Source organism: Diceros bicornis, chromosome 11 (assembly GCF_020826845.1).
Source record: "Diceros bicornis minor isolate mBicDic1 chromosome 11, mDicBic1.mat.cur, whole genome shotgun sequence".
NCBI lineage: Eukaryota > Metazoa > Chordata > Mammalia > Perissodactyla > Rhinocerotidae > Diceros > Diceros bicornis.
In genome coordinates, this window is record NC_080750.1 from 42,665,034 (window position 1) to 42,688,597 (window position 23,564).

The window sequence follows — 23,564 nt, forward strand, 5'->3', positions numbered from 1 at the left end:
TGGTGGCAGTGGGTATAGAGAAGGAAATGAATATAACAAATATTTAGGAGGTGGATTTGACAGGCTTGATGATACAGGGAAGGAAGAATAAGGCAGATAGGAGGTAAGTCACTGGTTTTTTGAAACTTCAGACCTGTGTGGAACAAAACAGTTTGGGGAGAGAGGAGGATATTGCTATGCACCATATCCCCTATATCTGGCACAGTGGCTAGTACAACGAAGGCATTCAATAAATGTTAGTTGAATGAATGCTTCATGCATACATGAATGAATGAGTGCTGCAAACAATGAATCAACATTCCTATTCCCAAAGCCTCACGAGTATTTGGTTGTATACCTAGAAGTTGATTTACTGTTTTATCTACTCTACAGGATATTTTAAAATCAGGACTCATGAGAACAAGGAAGTGAGAGAATTAGGAAAGAAATCTTGGAAAGGAAGAGAATCCAAAGCCAAAGCTCAGGACTTCAGAACAACCAGATCCTACCCTCATAAGATTAGTCAATTATTTTACATGGTCGACCTTGTGCCAATTTATATAGACTTACCTATTCCTTACAGAAGGTGGTCAGTCTCTATCTCTGGCCACTAAAAACTCAATATTCCTGGATTCAGAATGAAGTAATGTCTCCATTCCGTTCACCTCATCGTTCACCAGTGAGGGACTGAGCGTATTTTCCCCTAAAGCTCTCTGCTCTGAGTTACAGTCCTCTCAGAGTGCCCACATCTGGCCACAGCGTTCTGGAGCTAAAAGCCTTTTGTGGGAGAATCCCCAAACAGCCTTCTATCTCCAGGTGTGCTTTGGGCACCATGAAACTTAGTTACGTGATTGTGACTTGTGTTTATGTTCTTATATCAAATTTTGTGACTTTGGGTTACTGTCTTTTCCTGTATTTGTCGTATGTCCCCCGGAAGGCAAAGCCATGATTTCTATTTCCTTCATAGCTCCCCAAGAATCAGATATAATGTTTAGCAAAAAGTGCAGACTCAGCAGCTACTGATGATGGCCCACCCGTAATTACTAAATTAAAGTGGTGGTTTTTAATGGTCAATAAAAGGTACCAGGTATCTAGACTTAGGAAAAAAAATGTTTATTGAAGTGGTATGTAGATAAATTATTACCAGCATAAAACTGTTAGTGGAGTTTTCAGCAAGGATTCTTTTTACTCTTAAAATGAAGTGAGGCTTTGTGAGTTCATCGTCCCATGGGAAAAATATTATATTTCTCTGTTCAGATAAAGTCCTTTTAAAAAGGTATATCACTTTGAAGTGGTCTTCTAAATATCTCCAGCCTATGACCAAAACAGAAAATATATTAAAAAGATAAAATTCTTCCCATTTAAAAAGAAGAATTAAATATGTATGATTTAGGGGTAATAAAAAAGGAAAAAATACTTAGGTATTTGAAACACTAGAATTTACTCCTATTTTATTAGTATATACTAAAATATTTAATAAATAATTTAAAGAATCTCCAAGACAAAATGACATATGATCATTAAAATACAAAATATGGCAATAACTTTATTATATATCTAGGAAATATGCTAAAATGTTATTTCATCAAATAAACAAATTTTGAATTTTACTGAACTCTGAGTTCAGTAATCTGGGAACACAGTCCGAAGTGAGAAGTGAGTTTTAATTTCTATTTAAGGCTAAATATCCTTAATAAAAGACTTAATAAATATAGTAAGAGAAAATGAGAAGGAACTTCCAGAAAAGTTTCTGAAACTTTGTGGATTAATAGAAATGAACATTTAATTCTCGAGGTGAAATGATTAGTCATATTCTGCGTCGTATTCATTTTCTATTTTGACACGGTGTTCTGGTCCAACCTGTTTGGCTCCTCCGAGGGTGTACTGCTGTCCTTCTCCAACGGCAAGTCTGTTGAACGGGATTATCTTCATGGTGGTTTTTTTCATGGAATACCACCGGGGTTTCCAAGTGGCCCAAATTATGCCATTATCATAACCATTAGGAGTAGATGATTTTGAGTAAGTGCCACCTAAAATAGGTTGTAGACGTACATATTATTGCTCTTGAATTTCCTTACCTCAAAAAGTCTACAAAGAACTGTTTGTTATGAAGTCTACTGTCACTTAACATCAAATTTATAGTCTCATCTACTAAATGAAAATATCCCTCAAGATTCCTAAAATCTCCATTTACAATTGAAATAAATTTATTATTAAACAATCCTTTACATCTGTGTTGAGCTTTCTGGTCACATCCATACTTTAAATGTATTCACTACTAACAGGGCTAGAACCCCAAATTTCCCCAATTGGTCTCTCTCCCTAAGCTTAGCCATCCTGGACTCAGCTGTTCTGGACCATCTTTCCGCAAGCAGGTTGAAATGGCGGGAGTCTCAATTCCTGATCAGGTGGTCTCAGGTCATTTGAAAACACAATTTTATTGGAAAGTATGAGGGGCTTTAGAAAACGGTTCTGGAATGTTGTTTTATATCTCCATTATAAAGTGGAGACTAGGTTGATTTGCCCTCTTCTTGTCCCTGGGCACCAGATCTCATGTAATTTTGTAAGGGATTGTCTGAGTTCAATGCTGGAGTGTACCACAGACTATCAACATGGCTACTCTGGGTCATATGGATCGAGCACCTTCCCTGAGAGTTTCTTATAATTACATGACTTGTAGATGCAAAGGTAACTTAGGTTTCTTAAAAAAAAAAACGTTGTGATAACAAAAAGGTAAATTTAAATATTTTTTAAGAAGATTCCAAGTAATCTATTGGCTAGGACAACCCTAAGAAGGTAAGATTGCTCATCTTTTTTTTTTCTTTCTCTCTTTTTGGTGAAGATTGGCCATGAGCTAACATCTGTGCCAATCTTCCTCCATGTTGCACGTGGGATGCTGCCACAGCATGGTTTGATGAGCGATGTGTAGGTCTGCACCTGGGTTCCAAATCTGCGGACCCCAGGCAACGAAAGCGGAGCACATGAACTTTAACCACGATGCCACCAGCTGGCCCCAAGATCGCTCATCTTAGTGGATCTTTTGCCATCAGTGGGCCTTCCCCACACATAACTGTTGAGTAGTAGCAATAGTTTGTCAGTAAGTAAAACCAGTGTTCAGAACTACTCCAGCCTCAGAGCAAACTATAGCTTGCCTTGCCCCCCCCCCGCTACCCCCCCTCCCCACCGCTGCATCCTAAAATAATGGTCTACACTCCTCAGCTGGACTTCTCTCCTCTAAAGCTTTCATGGATCCCTGCCCTTTCCAATACTTCCCTGCTCTTTACTCTATTCCTCCAGATACCTGCTCACTGCTCCCTGGTTTTATCCGACACATAGCTCATGGGAAGCTGAGCCAGTCAAATGTGTTAACAAGCATAAATATGGTAATTAGTCCATCCAGATCATATACAGGGTAAGTCTAGAGGAGATACCATAACCCAAAGTGTCAACTCTGCTGTTGGTAGTTTCAGGCACAATGACAAATGAGTGGATATTTTGCAGCAGATGGATTTCTTGTAGAAGGGCCAATTTGAAGTGCAAGCTTAGTATTATCCAATTCTGGTTTAAAATAAAGAACTATATGATAAATACCCCAGTATCTTTACTAATTATTTTTCATTTCCTTATATCTATTTATTACCTCTTATAAAAATATGACTACACCATACCTTGGTAATAAACTCCATTGAGGTGGCCAGCATGACACTTGTTCATCCACCAACCGGATCCATCCTGTTGAGCACAGTTGCCTTCAAATTTATCATTGTCATTGTCCCAGGTACTGAACTGCATGCCATTGTGGGACGTGAAAAACTTGTCACTAGGATCATCACCAAAATCATAGCCGTCAAAGGCATCTCCGGCATCTCCACTTATGAAGTAGGCATATGTCAAGCGGTATTTGTCAGTTTCAGGTCCCACCTTGAACGTGGAATAGTCTGCAGTACTATAAGAAAGGGAATACAGATATCACGTCCTGAGCCTGACTAGGGATCTCAGAAGTTCCCTCTTCCATAGGACAATTGCTTGGAATTTTTAACTTTGCTTCTTCAGTCTGAAATATGCTCATTGAATAAAGTTTTCTGCAAATCTGGCAAGAGGCAATGGATGTCTGAACCAGTTCAGAGCTCATCAGCAGCACCCAAAATGGGTCTAGAAGCCTTCAGAGCACCCCGGTGAAAACTAAAAACTGCAGCCATTTGAACGTTTTTTTGCCTATAGGGTCCTAATATGAAATACAGATGTGTGGATGAATCTGACTAATTTCATATTTTCCGCTTTTATCTAAGTGTTTAGCATTGTGCACAGTTATCACAAACCACAGGAATTATCTGATAGTGAATAACCATTAATTAATACACCAAACTTGAAGAAGCTACAGCTTCATTAGCCACTCATACCAGCTAAAGGCTGAGGGGTTTTTCTTTTCCAAAGCAGTGTGATAGTGGCAAGAAGGTGGGCTTCCTTGAGTGTCACATAAAAGAAGTGGTCCCTGTGTGGCTCACAAAACATGAACTATAGGACCAGAGTGAGATTTTCCCCAGAAAAAAAGTTGCGAATGAGGGCCGGAATTCTATGGAGTGCAGGGAAGAATGGGCCTTGGTGCATGAACAGAGATTTCCAGAAAATATTTATCTTCTTCCCTGATGTCCAGTACTTGGAAAATGGGAGATGTTCTCACAGGAGAAGGTCTACTGACTATGGTGCTTTCTGGGTAAAAATTTAAAAAATAAAAATATGTGTTTGGACACAGAATATATTTCATTATGTCATAGATGCAACAAGAGGGTTGAATATTTTTCTTGTATTTTCTGTCTCAGTAGGAGACAGATATCCAAACCCTTCTTTATATTGAATCCAACTTTTAATTAGAGACAAAATGTTCAAAGTCCCCAAATAGCTCTGAGCGCAGAGGGGACTTTATCTCACCAAAGGAGCTAGCTGATTTAATTTTAAGGTAGCTCATAGATTTGACTGAATGAATGGTCATTAAAGCACTGGGAAATCTGAAAATGCTGAATTCGCTTTTCAACCAGGATATTCGTTAAGAGGATGGGCTGTAGAGTCAAAGTACCTGAGTTCAGATCCAACCTTTACCGTATACCACCAATGTGACCTGGGAAAGTTAACCTGTAAAATGAGATTAATAATAATACCCGCCTCATGAAATAGTTATTTGGATTAAATTATAATTTCATGCTCAATTTCCGGTACATATTAAACTTTCAGTAAATACTGGCTATTGTTCTGTATGGTTCCAGGGTAAGTAGATTGTACCAAAGCACTCAGATCCAGACTGGATAGGGTCTACCTCTTTGGACTGCTCGAGAGCTAAATTGACTTCTAAGGAAAAATACCTGGTTGTGTTATTTGCATTTGTTAGGCTGTCTTTGTTATTGGTCTATTGTGAGTTGGAAAGTGCACATTCCAGATGGTCTCTACAACAAAAAGTTAGAAGTCCTTTCTAAACAGTACCTGGTTCTGCCATTCCAGTCCTCCAACTCCACTCTTAGTACATATGGGATGGTAGACTGTGTGCTTATCAAATGAATCTTCTCATTTCCCAGCCAAAATTCTGTGGTGCCAGTAGGAGACAGATATCCAAACCCTTCTTTATATTGAATCCAATTTTTCTTGAAATCCACACTGCCATCAAGCCTCTAATTACACAATTGCGTGGGCAAAAGGAGAGAGCAGACCATCAGTGCACGTGAAGAAAACATTATAAACATTTTGTTGAAAATATGGAGGGCATGATTCCATCATTTACTAAGTGACCTTGGGCGAGCTGTCTCAGTTTCCTCATCTGTCAAATAGGAATAAAGATGCTTACTTCTTAGGGTCATTGCAGGAATTACATGACAATGTAAGAGAAGTACTTAACAGAGTGCCTGGAACATTATAAATTCTAAATTAGTGGTAATTTTAACAAAACACCTAGAGGACTTTAGAACTCCAGCTTGATATTGCTGATTCTTGTACTGATGGTGGAAAGGTCAACCCATCGCTCAATCTTTGTCTACCAACCGGCACATCCATCACTCACTCCCTCTGAGCGCCCCCTGGAGGCGTAGTTGTAACAGTGGTCCTAGGTAAACAAAAGCTAAAAGGATCCACAGTGAGTACAAGGGGCTAGTAGAGGCAACAGAGGGCCCTTGTCTTGGAACAGCCCAACTGTGTCCTCTGGAGGACTTCATCTTCTTGTGATGGGCAGCCTTAGGTCTTGATCTACCTGATGAAAGAGCTCCCTTCTAGTTCTTTGTCGTTATGATACTGTAATTACGTACTATCATGAATCAACAACAGCAGTGCCTGCACGGACTCTGAAACCAGACCACCTGGATTCAAATCCTGAGTCTGTTACTTATTAATGATTATGTGACCTTGGGCAAGTTACTTAACCTCTTGTGCCTAAGTTTTCTCCTCTGTAAAAAGAGGTAATAATTGTACCTACCTCATAGGGAAGTTGTAAGGATTGAGTTAATGTTCACAAGGTGTTTAGAAAAGTATCTGGGATATGGCAGGTGTTTATTAAATACACATGGTGAGAGAAAAATACCTTCTGAAGCACAGTCCATCCATTTCCAGATGTATCAATTTCACAGTAGACTAAGAACTGCTGTTTAGCTTTCAGAGGTTTGATAAAGTAAAGCCCACTCTCTTTGGCTCCCTTATTGGCAATGTCTTGACAGTCTGAAGAAAAAGAAATTTTTACTGTGGTTTGAAATCCAGGTAAGACTGTTCCAGCCTTGAAAATGAGCTTTTAACACGTTGTGAACTACTGTATTCATTTCCCAAGAAGCATTTTCTTACTTCTCACATCATCATTCCTTTCAAACTATTTTTAGCTACTCAAGAAAAGTGTAAGCAATTGGACACTTTAGATTTAATGGCTATACACTTTCCAAATTATTCCTATACATTCCAATTCATAAAATCTCCCTTACTTTATATGTTTGCTTTGATGAACATAACCCCAATATAAACTTTTCACTTACCTCTCCCAGTTATATCTTGTATTTGTACTGTGTCTCTGCAAGGTTCCTGACACTTTGCTTCAAGCTGGGCTACCTTCTGTCTCAGATTAGTGATCTTTTGATTATTTGAATTATATATATCCAGCAAAAATCTACAAGCAGAAGAATAAGATAGAATATTCCATTCAGAGGAGTAAATTTTGTGTTTTCTTTTAAAAATGCTACCTTATTTTCTCAAGAATTACTTCCTGATAAGTTATTCCACTATGGAAAAATTAAATCGTGTGACTAATTTGAGGTGAATTAAAATTCTAAGCTTTTTAAAAAAGAAAATAACAAAGTCCTTGTCAATATACAATGTCCTTGTAAATGGTCATTCTGATTTTTACCTTCCGCATAAAGGGCAGCAGGTAACGACCTATGTGAGCGATGAGCCTGGTTAATAGGAAGACCACCTAATAATTATTCTTAGGACGCACCATTCCTAGGCAAGGAAGAGCTCTCTTCAGTAATTCACAAGTGCTGAAGCTTTATTCCTTTTCACTTGTGGATCTTCTCAGGATCTATTTATGGACTTCAATCTATAACTTACATGGAAAAAGTATCTGGGGCATTATCTTCCGTAAAATAAAACAACAGACACTTCCCCTTCTGTCTTAATGTTCACATTTACATGGCTTTGGAAAAAGGCTAGGGGAAGTAAAAACCCTGCTTTTGTAGTCTCTCATGGGGTTGCTTGTACATATTCAGAAATGATAGAAAACTAGCTACAATGCATAGACTGTCGTGTCTTTCTTTGAAGTAAAGAAGGAAAGACAAACTATTTGATCACTTTTTTTCTCTACTGCGCCTTAGAAAATTATTGCACCATGGTCTCCTTCAACTCCAATGATGGGCAATAACCATACAAATTATAATCTTAATAATAATCACAAGAATAATAACAATGGCCCTCTGATACCAAAAAGTGGAGAAATCCCTCCTGGACGAATTCTCCCTAGCCACCATTTAGCTCAATTTCTTATGCTTTTTTGAGAACAATTTAGAAAAAAAAATGAGATAGAAACTAAAACTGTATCTGAAACCCCATGTTCAGAAAGTTTATGAGTCCCTAGGAAGTTGTTAACAGAGACATTTTACTCTCAGGTTAAGGAAGGAGAATCCATAATTGCTGGTTCATTGTGCCATGATCAACACGTACCCTTTACAATGTGTGTTATACTTAGTCTCTTAAAACACATTTTTTCTGCTCTACCTTCAAGGTAATTTACTTTTATAGCTGGGATCCTTTCTATGCCTCTGCTTGCTAATTCCTCATCACCGATTTGTTGACAATCTTATAAAAAGAATTTTATTTTCAACACCCAAATTTCCCTCAGTTTGAATTTATGTTGTAAGACAAATGAGAGTAGGGGGGAACATTCTGATAAATACAGTGAGAAAAGCATTTGAAGACATCTACAACACCTTTCTCCCATATGATTATTAAAAAGCAATTATAACCCAATACAACTCACATTGCACTAAAAATTCCTACTTCCACTGTGTTCAAAGTGGTCAGGCATAATGCCAATGGGATATTATAAGTGGAAAAAAAATAAAAAGATTACTTCCATGGAAGTTTGGGATATTGAATAAAAACTAAATCAGTCTTGGAGAGTAAACTAAAACAAAAACGCTTACCGAATACTTGATGCATGTGTTATAAGCAATGCTTCGTATTTCACAATTTCTTCCATCATTTTCTTGGCTTCCCTGATAGCACTATCTATTCTACCTGTAATATGGGGTGAAAGACATAAAATTACTTAGGCAAATAGAACCACTAACACAACAGCAAAAGAACTTCACAAATTATTTTCTCAGTCAGTGGTATTCAGTTTCTCACCTGGCCTCTGTGGTTCATCAGAACTAGGGACGAGTTGGATGGCTTTGATCAGTTCTTTAACTTCTGATGTTTTGTTTTCAGCTTGATTTAAGATGTCTTCCAAAGTCTGTAGATCCTTGTCCACACTGGTTTGGTAAGTCGATAGGAAATCTGCAATTCCACAGGTAGTTGGACAATAACTACCCTGAAAATACAACAATACAGTGATTAGAAATCTTGATAAAAGCTACATTTAAAATCTATTAATAAAAATAGCTAAACTGTAGACTATGTTAAAAAAAGGGTTTAAAATGCCAAATGATATTTGTGAGAGAACCCCTTTTGTTCCTCTGCCCCTCTCCAGTCCAAACACAGTGAGAAACATTAAAATTACTTACAAATCTTTCATCTAAGATGCAGCAGTTGTCTTTGGTAGCAACACGCTAGAGGAGAAAAATACAGAAATGTCACTAGTTTATCATATATTTTCTTATTTTTCAGCTTTCCGTTTAAAACAAATGTGTCTTGTGAACAGCACACTTACTGCCAGGCATGTTGAAGAGAGCAATAGAAGAGTGTAGACGTAGAGAATTAAATTCCGGGGGTACATGGACCAACTCATGATGTCGGGGGTGCTCGGTACTCCGAGCCCTGTATCAGCTCTGTGGCCTCTCAGGTTCCAAGTGTCCCTTTATGTAAGCTCCAAGAATGAGCAAGAGTGCCAGTGGCTGGAGCTGATCACGAGGCCTTCTTACCTGAAAGGTGGGGATGTCTTTCCCGTCTCTTTTTTCTTCATCCTGGCCCCCAACCTATGCTCACTCAGATTCCCAGATTTTGCACAGAGGTTTAAGCTCCTCCTTTTTGGCCCAGTTCAACCTTTCTCCTCTGAAGCAGATTGATCTGCAAAGGCTAGTGAAGCATTAGCCATTGCGATGAGGAGGGCGGGGAGCGTGGGAGGCTGCGTGTTGCAACCTCTTCCAGTACATGGCTGAGAGAGCAAACATAGAGAGCTCACCTCGACCAGAACAAACCCAGCCAGCTGACCTCAACCAGGACAACCCAGCCCAACTTTAAGATGGAACCTGGTGCCATAATCCAAATTACCGAAAGTCCTTTCTTAGCCCAGGGATGAGATAACATAATTCTTTTTAACCTGTGATTATGGCAGGAAGAGACTTTGCTTTCCACTAGGTCCCAATTTGTCAGTATTCTCAGGAACAAATGACACTGGAAATATATTCCTGCTTCTCTGTGTTGACCATTTTCTTTGTTTTTTCTTTCTTTTTTAAAAATTGAGATATAATTGACATATAACATTATATTAGTTTCAGGTGTACAACATAAGGATTCGATATTTGCGTATATTGCAAAATGATCACCACAATAAGTCTAGTTAACATCCATCACCACATACAGCTACAAAATTTTTTTTCTTGTGATGAGAACTGTTAACATCTACTTTCTTAGAAACTATCAAATATACAACACAGTATTATTAACTGTAGTACTCATGCTGTACATTACATCCCCAGGACTTATTTATTTTATAACTGGAAGTTTCTGCCTTTTGACCCACTTCACCAATAAGTTGACCATTTTCATAGGCTCTCAGTTCCCAGTGAGCTTTTGAACTCAACTCTTCCCTTCGTCTTGAAGGACTGGCTGATGAGTCATGATACGTGCCACAGAAGGGAAACAAGTCAGGAGCCTGCTTTGTTTTTCCTGAGGTTCCATCTATTTACCTCAGAGGAAAGCCTGGATACAGGAGGCAGCAGCTAGAAAAATCCACCCCCATAAGTGTGACTAGAAGCATAGCCGGAGGAAAAGGGCTAAAATGAGACATTAGGATAGGGCTGTCCCTTATGCTCTGCCCCTAGAGCTTCCTGGGATATTGGGAAAATGCATTTATCATCATCTGCTATCGATAATTTACAATTGTGCATTACCATTGTTATTAACATCCCTATTTTGAGTTATCTCTTATTTCCTCCTCTGAAACCAAGCTTACTGTAAATTTTGATTAAATATATTAACGGGAGAAATATATCTGGATTGAAAGAAATCCTAATGCTGTAATGTTTAGTCTTAAGTCTTTACAAAGGAATATTTATGTTTTCACTTGAAACAAAAATAAATGTTCCTACTCGGTAAATAATCAATAATTATTATAACAAAGTGAATATATCAAAACCAGACTTGTTGCCTTTTTTCTCCTCCTTAATAGTTCCCCTCACCAGTTATTGCCAGTTATTGCCAATCACATCACAGTACCACCAGCCAATTAAAGTCTCGAAGTCTTCCTCATCCTCCTTATCTATTCATCTAATCAGTTGTCAAAGCTTGTGGTTAAAACTATTTTCACACTGTCGCTTATATTTTATTCCTACTTTCTATTTCCACTGCTGACATCCCAGAGGAGGCCCTCTTCTTTCTTGTCAGGACTACTTGTCTAGACTGCCTGCTAACTGATCTCCCTTCCTCCACTCCAGTCACTTCCTGCTCCAAACTGTCTGTCATTCTGCTGACAGATTAATCTTCCTATAATGTAGCTCTGATTATGACATCCACCGGCTCAAAACCTTCTATGACTCCCTATCTCCCATCATAATGAATGTAAACATAATAAATATCTCTCCTACCTTTGCTATTTTTTCTCCCTTCATTCTATTTCCTACTCCCTCTGGTCAAACCAAATTGAATCACATAACATCCCCTTAATGTGCACCATCTAGTCTTATCTCTTAGATGGTGTTTTTCTTTTTATATGTCAGTCCCTCTGCCTGGATTGCCTTCATACACACTCGTGCATCCCTGGCTGTCAAAATCCTATACAACCTTAAGATCCCGTTTTATGACTTCTACTCCCCCGCCCCAAAACAAAAACCAAAACTCTGGAGGCCACCTCTACCTCCTTCATAGCATTTATAGCAACCTTGTATTATACGTACACATGCCGTTATCTACCTCATTAGATTGTAAACTTGTCTTTACGGCTACTGCACCTAGCATAGCAACATTTAACGCTCAATAATGACTTGATGGCATTGAATTGAATTGGGCTGGAAGTAAGTCTTATAAAGTTTACACTTCTAATATCTCTCAAAACTTCCAAATTGCAAAAATAAATGACTTTGGCAAGAGTAATTATGTAAAAGTAAATGAATAATCAATCAGAAAGTAACTATTGATAAGGCGGGTGTGTAAAAATTACTAATCAGAAGTCAATAGCCATCTTCTATAAAACAACAACCAGTTAGAATATATAATGGAAGAGAAAAAATCACACATATGTTCAACCACAAACACACAACTAGATAAAATATCTAAGGAAAAAGTTAATAAGAAATAGACAAGGTTGATATTATTAAAAATTCCAAACAATACCTTAGGGATATAAAATAATAATTGGAAAAGATGAAAATCATGCTTTATTTCTAAACAAAAGAACCAATAAAAATGTCAATGATTTCCATGATAATTTAGAATTGTATTGATATTTCAATAAACTATGAACATGTTTTTTTCTTCTTTCTCCTTTTTTTTTTCTTTTTAAGATTTAGATAAGCTGTTTCTAAACTTCAAATAAAAAAAGAGAAAATTATCTTGGAAAATTCTAAAAAAGAGGAAGAAGAATGAGGACAAAAATATCTCCCAAATATCAAAACATATTATAAATCCATAATTTTTTAAACAACATGAAACTGAGCCATAGTAGGTAGATAAGTATTGTCAAGATATAGGCTTAAATTTATTTTGATGTTCAGTATGATAAAGTTGACATTACATATCAGTGAAGACAAAAAAAATCATTCAATATATGGCATTAGTATGGTGATAAGACAACTGGGAAGCTATCTGGGGGAAAAATTAAATGGCATGCATACCTAACTTCTCATGCCAAAATAAATTCAAGATTAAACAAATAACTAAGTATAAAAAAGGAAACTACAAATACTAGAAGAAAATATGAGAGAAATCATTCATAATACTTGAGTATGGAAGATCTATCTAAACATGATACAAAATCCCAGAAAAGATTGATAAATTTTGACTACGTTAAAAAAAATTTCTTCCCAGCCAAAAAATCCGGTACATACAAAATCAAAGGCAAAGTACAAAAAGACAACGGAATGCGTATACACGCAGATTAGCATATACATTGAATATCATTTCAAGATTACACAGTAGAGTCGACCAGGGTTTACATGGAGAGGTATGGGGTTGGAGAATGAAGGACAGCTTGGGAAAAACACTTCATTTTCTCTGTATACTCTCTATATTTAGAATTTTGAATATATGCACATATTATCCTCCCAAAAAGTACATGTGACTAAAATGTGTAATTTTTGATCATTCACAATGATTTATTAGTTGTACTAGTAATTATTTCTTGATTATTTTTTATTTCAATAGAAAAGGTGACTAAGGCACCGCCTTTTAAGAAGATTATAGCCCAATGGAGGAGAATATGCATAACTAGTTGTTAAGAATTCTGGAGAACATCTGCCTGGGTTTGAATCCCATCCTCACAACTTACTAGCTGTGTCACTCAGCACAAGTAACTTAACCTCTCTGAGTTTCAGTATCTGTGTTGGTAAAATAGAAATAATATTTCTAATATAACACCTACTTTATAGGATTGTTACCAGGATTCAATGAAATGATGTGCTGAGCACATTGCCTGATTCACAGAAAATGTTAAATAATTGTTTATAAGGCTTATGAATTACCAAATGTTTTACAGTGACAATTAGAATTTGTACAAATAGGTATTTCATTTCATAGGATTGCAACTGGGATCATTACTGGTAGATTTGGTTTATGGGGAACAAGCTTTGTTGTTCCAGTTACAGAAAGTTCTCTTTAATAAATGATCTGCGCAACTAACTACAGGCTGATTCTGCAATGCTCTCAAGAGAAGAAAGCATCTGGTTGTCTAATTTAAGTGGAAATTCCACCTAAATTAATTCTACCAATCAAAGATGAAATGATGATAAAACTAGACTGCACACATTGTGAGAAGGTGTACTTCCTATCAGTAAGAGTTCAAGCAAAGCAGTTCAGAGAATGTTGCCATGTGGTTCTTTTAGCTGAACACCATAAAATATTGATTTGTTGAATTTAAGGTAACAATTCATAATTTTGTATTAAATCTTATATATACAATATATAATCTCATATGCACAAGGTTGATAAAACACTTAAATTGAGGAAGTAGAAAATTCTATCTTATCCAATTTTAGAAGCGTTGTGTTTGTATTCCTGGCTTTTTGCTGACTTGTATTAGAATCTGAGATGTAATATCACAATTTTAGAGAAAAGAATTGTTTTTTACTACAATCTCAAGTCCTAAATTAAAATCTTATTGGACAAGATGCTCTTTGAGAGAAAATGGCCAAATTTGATTTAGAGGCCTACATTGGCCCTGCATTCAGTCACTTAGGTCTATTAAATTTTAACTAGCTGTTCTTTTCCATGTTTGAGTGAATTTTTATTCTGATAAACTATAAATGATTAATGAATTCCAGGAAAGAAGAATATTTCTTAAATCAAATTTCCTCTCCTTCCATGTTTGTTTTCTGAGAAAATAGCATGGGTAATATTTAAGCCAAAATAATCATTTAATTTAATTCAGAGGTCAATGGGCTTGTTTAATGAAATAATAATTTCCCAAATTGCCTATCATCCAACTGTTTGTTTTCTGATTTGAAAATGTTACATCTACTGCTAATGGTCTTCGTGTACATTGATAATTCACTCTGTGAGCCCCTTGTCTGTTTTGTTCATTTCTGCTCCAAATTGCTTGCTAAATTTGAATTTGATTATTTAGAGTTAATTTAAGACTTCTCGACCTGGCGACAAATGACATAGGCCTGAAGGAATAATAGAAAGAGCCACTGATTTTGAGCATCTTATTATTATTATTAATTTTTTTTTTGGTGAGGAAGATTGGCCCTGAGCTAACATCCATTGCCAATCTTCCTCTTTTTGCTTGAGGAAGATTCACCCTGACCTAACATCTGTGTCAATATTCCTCTATTTTGCATGTGGGTCATTGCCACAGCATGGCTTGATGAGTGGTGTAAGTCTGCACCTGGGATCCGAACCCGAGAACCCAGGCTGCCAGAGCAGAGTGCACCAAACTTAACCACTATGCAACCAAGCTGGCCCCTGAGCATCTTCCTTATGCTCGATGTCATGCTATAGTTTAGTTGTTGCTGTTTTGTATATTCTCTCATTTAATCCTCACAACAAGCCTAGGAAGTAGATATGATTATCTGCATCTTATAAATGAAGAGTCTTTGAGAGGTTATAGTGATATATGCAAGGTCACTGTGCCAGAACAGGGATTCAGACCTATGGGCCCAGAGCCTGTACTATTAACCATGACTCTAAATAAAATCATGAAGCACTTCTTAATCTAAGGCGATATACAGATACAAGATGTTATTATGAGAATCAAAGTTATTCATTGATGGAATGAGTTCCTAGAGGAGTTTATGGATTTTAAAAAATAACATTGTATGCATATATGTGTGTGTATATATGTACACGTATGTATATAAGTATGTGTGTGTGTGATTGTATGAACATATATTTACATTGTGTGAGCATATATTATCTATCTAAAATGCCTATCTTCTTCTCTGGGTTAGAAACGAGGTTGGCTAGATGGTCTTTTACAGTCTTTCTCAAACCTGGATTTTTATGCTTTTATAATGCTTGTATTTTCAGTCCAATTTTAAATGGAAGCAGTTTTTCAATGCTGACCTCGTGGCTCAAGTTCAATAGAACTTGATGAATTGAATTCTCTCAGTAGCTTAAAGGAAGATATATCCATTGGGTGGTCCAAGGAAACTCAAATTAATGCTGACAATGATATGTCTATTTTTCCAATAAGTAAATCATTTATAGATCTAAGCTAAATTTATAGCCTGACTACTCAGAATTGGATTCTCTCAAAATAGGTAGAAAGAAAATTACCTGTTGGTTGGTATGTTGAAAGTCAGTCTAAGCTAATAGTAAAAATATCTCACTAAGGGAAACACAGTTGTCTGTTAGAATATTTACCTTGCTTATAAAAATAGTCCAGAGAAAGTGAAAATGAAAATGTTTTCTTGATAGTCAATGAACAATGTGCTTTTAGTTTCAATATGTAAATCAAAGACAGAAAAACAACATGAGGCATGTAATATGGAGTTCCCACTGGGGGCAGGGCAGTAGCCACAGGTTGGGTTTTGAGATTCTTAACTTCATAAAGCTTCACTGGATGTATCAACTGGGGCATCTGGCTGAGGGGCAGGGAGGTTCAAAAAGTGCTCTGGATGGGATTTAGGAAATTAAGCAACCAAGTGCCTAGAGAAAGAAATATTGTCCCAATCAGGATTACATCCAGAGCCAAAACTGGCCAAGAATCAGCCATTTTTAATACTGGCTGGAGATGAAGGAATGTTCTGAAGCTGCCCTGGATGGAAACAAATTGGAATGGAGAAGTTAGATTTAAGTGTTTGCTGTGCCAAATTGGTCTGTTATTGAGTTTCTAGTTTGTTTGTTTGTTTCTATCTTCATGTAATTTATAATTTGAGATTTTTTTACCCTATGAAAGAGTTTTCACCACTACATGAGATCAGCAGAGGATTTACAAGAGCAAGCGAGTGTGGTAAAAACAAAACAAAATAAAGGGGCCAAGTTACATTCACAAGTTACATTCCTCTGTTTGAGGAAAACTCTGGTCATTTTGTCAAATAAATTATCTGTGGAGAAAAAAATTATATATTTCTGAAGAAGGAAGGAAGGTAGGAAAAATAGAAAATGCTATCAGATCAACAAAATGATTCGTCTTGTCTTACTTGAGTCCACATTTGCTTTAACCTTCAATCTTGAATGAGGACAAATAAAATATTCGTAAGACTTGTATCTTTGTTTTAAATTCTAACCACTTGGGTTAGTTTACTACCTTGCTGTGATTGCACTATAGTCCTTTCAATTCAAAGTTAAATCCGTAAAGAATACACTGTGTATAAAGGCTAATTTTTATTGACATTTGAAGGACTTTGCTTCACCCATGAAAGGTGACATGTTACCCTTCCTCAAAGGTAGATTGCTGAGTATGCTGTACCTTGAGTGGTGGAGCAGTGACCTCTGCTTAGTAAACAAAGATACGATTTGTAAAACCCCAAATATTGACTGAATGTTTTGCAAGGAAGGCCAGAGTGTAAACCACGGTCTTGATTGATAACATTATATAATATGTTGTTTACTGTGCCAGTAGGTTCCTGAAAAATAGCCTGTCTGCAGGACTATCTAGGACAAGCTCATCCATAAAGAAACAAAGAATGTCAAAATTCAGAACATTGTGTTTCATCTTTTATAAATAACACAGAGGAAATTCTGTTTACCAAGATCCAGGAAACCAATTGCTCAATCATGCATCCTTCTGGGTCAGAAAACTACCCGGTATTCTCATATCAACACTTCCTGTGGCTCTCACCCAATATGCTTTATTAGGTTAATTTCCCCTTAGCACTTCATCGATATTTAAGACTGTATCATTTCATTATGGGTATGGAAGCCCCCTTCCTCACACCCCTCCTCTTACCTTCCTGATATGGTAAACTGCCTCTAGCTCTGACACAGAAACTGTACAGAATTATCACAGGAAAATTCTTGAAATAATGCTTAGTCAAATATGCACCCCAAAATTTGGTTAAAGGATCCCATGATGTTCCCCCACGGGATGCTCAGACCAGATGTATATTGAGTAGGTACTATTTGCCAGGCCCTCCTCATTCAGTGTAATGAGAAAACAGACAAAGTCCCTGCTGTCAACAAGTTTACACTCTAGTGGAGAGAAAGAGGCAATAAACAACATATTATATCATGTCAATTGGTGACAAAGCCTGTGAGCAAAAATAAAGAAGAGTTGAGGGAACGAGACACACTGGCCACTGCTAGTTGAGCTATGGCTGTCTAGGAAGCAATCTACGATAAGGTGATACTTGCTAGGTTTGTGATGGGGCGAGTCACAAAGTTCATGGCTGCCTCATCATTGCCACCTGCAGGCCCCCATATATCTGGAAGGTGGGTGGTTCGAAGTCAGCCTACATATTTTTTTGATTTGGGGCTGTCAGAGATTTGACAAGCCCAGCCAAGCGACCTAGTAAGAACAAAGGAGAGGAACCTTGTGGAAGTTAGCCCGAAAGCACCACGAAGTTCATCTACACACTATGGTCATGTCTGGTCTCCTGTGTTGGAGGTCTGATGACATCATTCTCCTCACCAAAACCTCCAAGGACTCCCTGTCTCCTATCCAATTAAATACAAACTTCTCAGCCTTATGTTTAAGCTTCTCCACAAAAATATGCCCAATATCACCTATTAGCCAGATCTTATAAATTAAATTGTTATCACAATCCCATAAAATTTAAAGATATTATTATAATCATATAATAATTAACTAATTAAAATAAATTTTATGTAAGCCCCACGAAGGCAAGTATTTTCATCTGCACTTACCTGTAGCATTTAAAACAGTGCACTCATAAATACTTGTTGAATGAATAAAATATATTTTACTAAATATTACTAAATACAAAATATTACTAAAACACTGAAATAAAATATTAAAATTCAGTTTGAAGCAGAGCACATGACCACAAAGGGGCTTATAAGATCATTCAAGAAAAGAAAAGACAAAGCACACCGGCCTCAAAAGCATCTGTCTCAGAGAAAAATCTGTCCACAGGTGTGGCAGGGTAATCAGAAGCCACAGGGTGGGTCAGTTATAAAGCTGGTGCAGAGCAGCTGCCCGTGGACAAGCCAGGGTGATGCTTCTATGCCTCCATTCAAGTGGCATCTGGAGGGGAGAGGGACGTTACTGAAGGGGACCTCACGTGTGTTTAATTTTTGGAAAACATAAGCAAAACTATATGACACTTTAAAACAAATCCAAGTTGAATGATCTCCATAAAATAGACTGGAGAAGTCCCCAGAATACTGTGACTCTAAGAAGAATTTCCAAGAGCTGCTGGTGACTGCTTCACCTGATCCTCTGTCTGAAGTGTAATGAGAGACGGCTACACGCAGGCCTCTGGGCTACTCCCACTTGCTGGAACAAGTGGGTTCTAACCAAACTGTATGATCTTAACAAAGTTAAATCAAATACTAGAAGAGGGGGAAATGAGGGAATTTATGTTGCATTGTGTGTTGGAGCTCTGACAGGCATTTGCATTAACTTAAGAAAAATGTCTAGAGTACATAAGACCAGGGTTAGTGTGCATGGTAAAGATAACCTAGTGACCTTCCCCTGCCCCTTTCCCTAGGCTTGTCTGTCCTGGTCCCATGCTTTAGCCCAGCTCACTCAACTATGCCCGAAGCCAGCACAATGAGAATGCTCACGGTTTGCCTTTGAGAAGCTCTCAACAGGGTCTTGGGTTCCTCACCCCACACTCTTCAACTACAATTGGAAACTGAGCCTCAGACTGCCACACCTCTGCAGTAAGAAAACATAACCAGCACCTCCCAGCCTGGGCCCAGCACCCTACCCTACTTGGGTGTGTTGTGGTACCTTGCTTCTCCTTTCAGGAATCCCTACCTGCTTCCTGCTTTCTCAAGAACAGGATCTGATAAACTCATACGTAGTAAGGCATGAATGACTGAACTGGCCTACGGTGTCACTTCTACCAAGACTGAGATTTAAATTTGAGACAAAACTAGAAACCAAAGATATGAGCTTCTAGAGATGGAATTTTAGGAAACAGCTATTGGGAGAGAATTATGGGATCAAATAACACAAATTAGATGACTAATTTAAGAGTAGCTGTACAAAGCAATTTAATGATGTAAGGACAATATTTTATTTCTGTATTGAGTACTTAGAATTTTTTCTACATGACTCTTCTTAAAAATGCTTCTTATATTTTTGTTTTATTTTGTTTCAAACGCAGATTCCTCAGCCCCTTTCCAAAGCTACTGAATCACAGTATCTGGGTGTGGACCCCAGGAATCTGCATCCTATTAACAAGCTTCCCCAGATGATTACTACACACAGGAAGGCAGGAGACCAACTGCCTTACACAGTGTGAGAGTCATCACACCTGCTTGATATAAGGAGGCCTGAGTTCTCCCCAGCGATTTCAAAACTCACACAATTCCTCTGTTATATTTAACTGAAGGCACACTGAAATCATTTCTTGTTGCAAAAAGAATAAAAGGCAAACTGTATCAGTTCCTTCTATCTACGTTAAAAATTAGATTTTTGGTAATTCAGTTTCTAGATATGTGTTGCTTCATTTATGAATATTGCTTCAGTGCTGCCAAAAGAATGAAAAATAGAATGACACCAAGCCCAATGTGTTAACACATTGCAGAAGCCCTTGCAATAGTAGGTGTTTAAGAAATAGTTTGGAGAGATTCAAGCACTTTACAGAAGTAGACTAGAAAGGACTTAGGGGAGGGAATGAGTTGGGAGGAAGGGGAGAGGAGAAACAGGTCAGAGATAATAATTCTGAGGAACAGGAGAGATGGGGGACCATTAACATAAATAGGAAAATGAGAAGGAGGAATTGGTTTAGGAGAGAGAGAAGATGAGTCCAATTTCCAAAATGTTATGTCCAAGCAGTAGTGAGACCTCTAATAGGTGATGGCATTGGAATGCTGGAGACAGAGCTTTGGGAATGAGAACCAATGTTGAGTCAATGAGAGACAACAAGAGTTTCCAAGAAGAAAATGTGGAGTGAAAATAAAAGAGCCTGAGGACGGACCTTGGACCTGAATTTCAGGCTAACAGAACAGACAGAGAATGAAAGAATGGTTCTATCCCTGCCTCATGCTCCAATCCTGCAGACATTCAGACAAAGACTTTCAGATCTCCAAAACGAAATCCCTTGGACTTGAGGACATCTATTTGCGTGGACCTTTGGAATGCTTTCAAATTAAAGAATAATGAACAATATTTTATAGAGAGAACTTTGCTGTTGAATAATATGTTAGATAATACAGAATGAGTAGTGGAGTAACCATTTTACTTATTTCATCTTCTGTGGAGCCACAAGCAGGTAGACTGTCTAATAAATAGATATAGTTAATTAGTATATCCTGTGAAATTAATCTCCTAGTTGTGCTGAATTTCCTGAGGGGCTTGGAGGAATCTGCTGGAGGGAATAGTGAATGGGATATATCATTGTACATGTCTATGATTACATAGGGCTTACCAGAGCTAGTGACCAGAATATAAGGAACTTAGAAGTACGCTTTATGTGAAGGCCGTATGTCGGAAGACTCAGACCTTCTCTGATATGTAATGTAACAGAGCCACCTGCTGGTGAAGTTATCTCACTACTAGACATCAATAGGCACACCTGTGGATACGTACCTCTCCACTCAAAGTGCCTCATAGATTCCTGTAGGTAAAATATCCTCCTCCCATATATATGCTGCATACAAGAGACACACTTCAGACCTAAAGACACTCACAAACTGAAAGTGAAGGGATGGAAAAAGATACTCCATGCAAATGGCAATGAAAAGAAAGCTGGGGTAGCACTACTCATATCAGACAAAATAGACTTTAAAACAAAAACTGTAAAAAGAGACAAAGAAGGGCATTACATAATGATCAAGGGAACAATCCAACAAGAGGATATAACACTTGTAAATACCTACGCACCCAATGTAGGTGCACCTAAATATATAAAGCAATTATTAACAGACATAAAAACAGAAATAGACAGTAACACAATAATAGTAGGGGACTTGAACACTCCACTTACACCAACGGATAGATCATCCAAACAGAAGATCAATAAGGAAACATTGGCCTTAAATGACACACTAGAACAGATGGACCTAGTAGATATATACAGAGCATTCCATCCAAAAACCAAAGAATACACGTTCTTTTCAAATGCACATGGAACATTCTCCAGGATTGATCACATATTAGGCCACAAAACAAGTCTCCATAAATTTAAGAAGATTGAAATAATACCAAGCATCTTTTCTGACCTCAACGGTATGAAACTGGAAATCAACTATAGGAAGAAAATCAGAAAAGCCACAAATACGTGGAGATTAAACAAAATGCTACTGAACAATGACTGGGTTAACGAAGAAATCAAAGAAGAAATCAAAAAATACCTGGAGACAAATGAAAATGAAAATACGACATGCCAGAATTTATGGGATATAGCAAAAGCGGTTCTAAGAGGGAAGTTTATAGCGATACAGGCCTATCTCAACAAACAAGAAAAATCTCAAAGAAACAATCTAACAACGCACCTAAAGGAACTGGAAAAAGAAGAACAAACAAAGCCCAAAATCAGTAGAAGAAGGGAAATAATAAAAATCAGAGCAGAAATAAATGAAATAGAGACCAAAAAACAAGAGAAAATATTAATAAAACCAAGAGCTGGTTCTTTGAAAAGATCAACAAAATAGACAAACCTTTAGCTAGACTCATCAAGAAAAAAAGAGAGAAGGCACAAATAAGTAAAATCAGAAATGAAAGAGGAGAGGTTACAACAGACACCTCAGAAATACAAAAGATTATAAGAGAATACTATGAAAAGCTATATGCCAACCAATTCGACAATCTGGAAGAAATGGATAAATTCTTAGAATCATACAACCTTCCAAAACTGGATCAAGAAGAAGTAGAGAATTTGAATAAAACAATCACCAGTAAGGAGATCAAAACAGTAATCAAAAACCTCCCCAAAAATAAAAGTCCAGGACCAGACGGCTTCCCTGGTGAATTCTACCAAACATTCAAAGAAGACTTAATACCTATCCTTCTCAAACTCTTCCAAAAAATTGAGGAGGGGGGGAAGCTCCCTAACTCATTAAACGAAGCTGACATTACCCTGATACCAAAACCAGACAAGGACAACAGAAAAAAAGAAAATTACAGGCCAATATCACTGATGAACATCGATGCGAAAATCCTCAACAAAATACTAGCAAATCGCATACAACGATACGTTAAAAAGATTATACACCATGATCAAGTGGGATTTATTCCAGGTATGCAGGGATGGTTTAACATTCGCAAATCAATCAACGTAATACACTACATTAATAAAATGAAGAACAAAAATCACATGATCATCTCAATAGATGCAGAGAAAGCATTTGACAAGATACAGCATCCATTTATGATAAAAACTCTGAATAAAATGGGGATAGAAGGAAAGTACCTCAACATAATAAAGACCATATATGAGAAACCCACAGCTAATATCATCCTCAATGGTGAAAAACTGAAAGCTATCCCTCTAAGAACAGGAACCAGACAAGGATGCCCACTGTCACCACTCCTATTTAACATAGTATTGGAAGTCCTAGCCAGAGCAATCAGGCAAGAGAAAGAAATAAAAGGGATCCAAATTGGAAAGGAAGAAGTGAAACTGTCACTATTTCAAGATGACATGATTTTATATATAGAAAACCCTAAAGAATCCACCAGAAAACTTTTAGAAGTAATAAACGAATATGGTAAAGTTGCAGGATACAAAATCAACATACAAAAATCAGTTGCATTTCTGTACACTAACAACGAAGTAGCAGAAAGAGAAATTAAGAATACCATCCCATTTACAATTGCAACAAAAAGAATAAAATACCTAGGAATAAACTTAACCAAAGAGGTGAAAGATCTGTACACCGAAAACTATAAAACATTTCTGAAAGAAATTGAAGAAGACACAAAGAAATGGAAAGATATTCCGTGCTCTTGGATTGGA

The 23,564-nt window shown here is 37.3% G+C and overlaps 1 protein-coding gene across 1 annotated transcript; it reads right to left on the reverse strand.

Annotated features, from left to right (window-relative positions):
- Nucleotides 1-1,782: 1,782 nt before the first annotated feature.
- Nucleotides 1,783-9,445, reverse strand: FGG (fibrinogen gamma chain). The gene is made up of 9 exons (XM_058549818.1): nucleotides 9,368-9,445; nucleotides 9,222-9,266; nucleotides 8,845-9,028; nucleotides 8,640-8,733; nucleotides 6,978-7,108; nucleotides 6,539-6,672; nucleotides 5,455-5,639; nucleotides 3,648-3,925; nucleotides 1,783-2,009 (listed from the first exon to the last, which is right to left on the reverse strand). Exons 1-9 carry the CDS (start codon nucleotides 9,443-9,445, stop codon nucleotides 1,783-1,785), a joined length of 1,356 nt encoding a protein of 451 aa, XP_058405801.1.
- Between the last annotated feature and the right edge of the window lie 14,119 nt (nucleotides 9,446-23,564).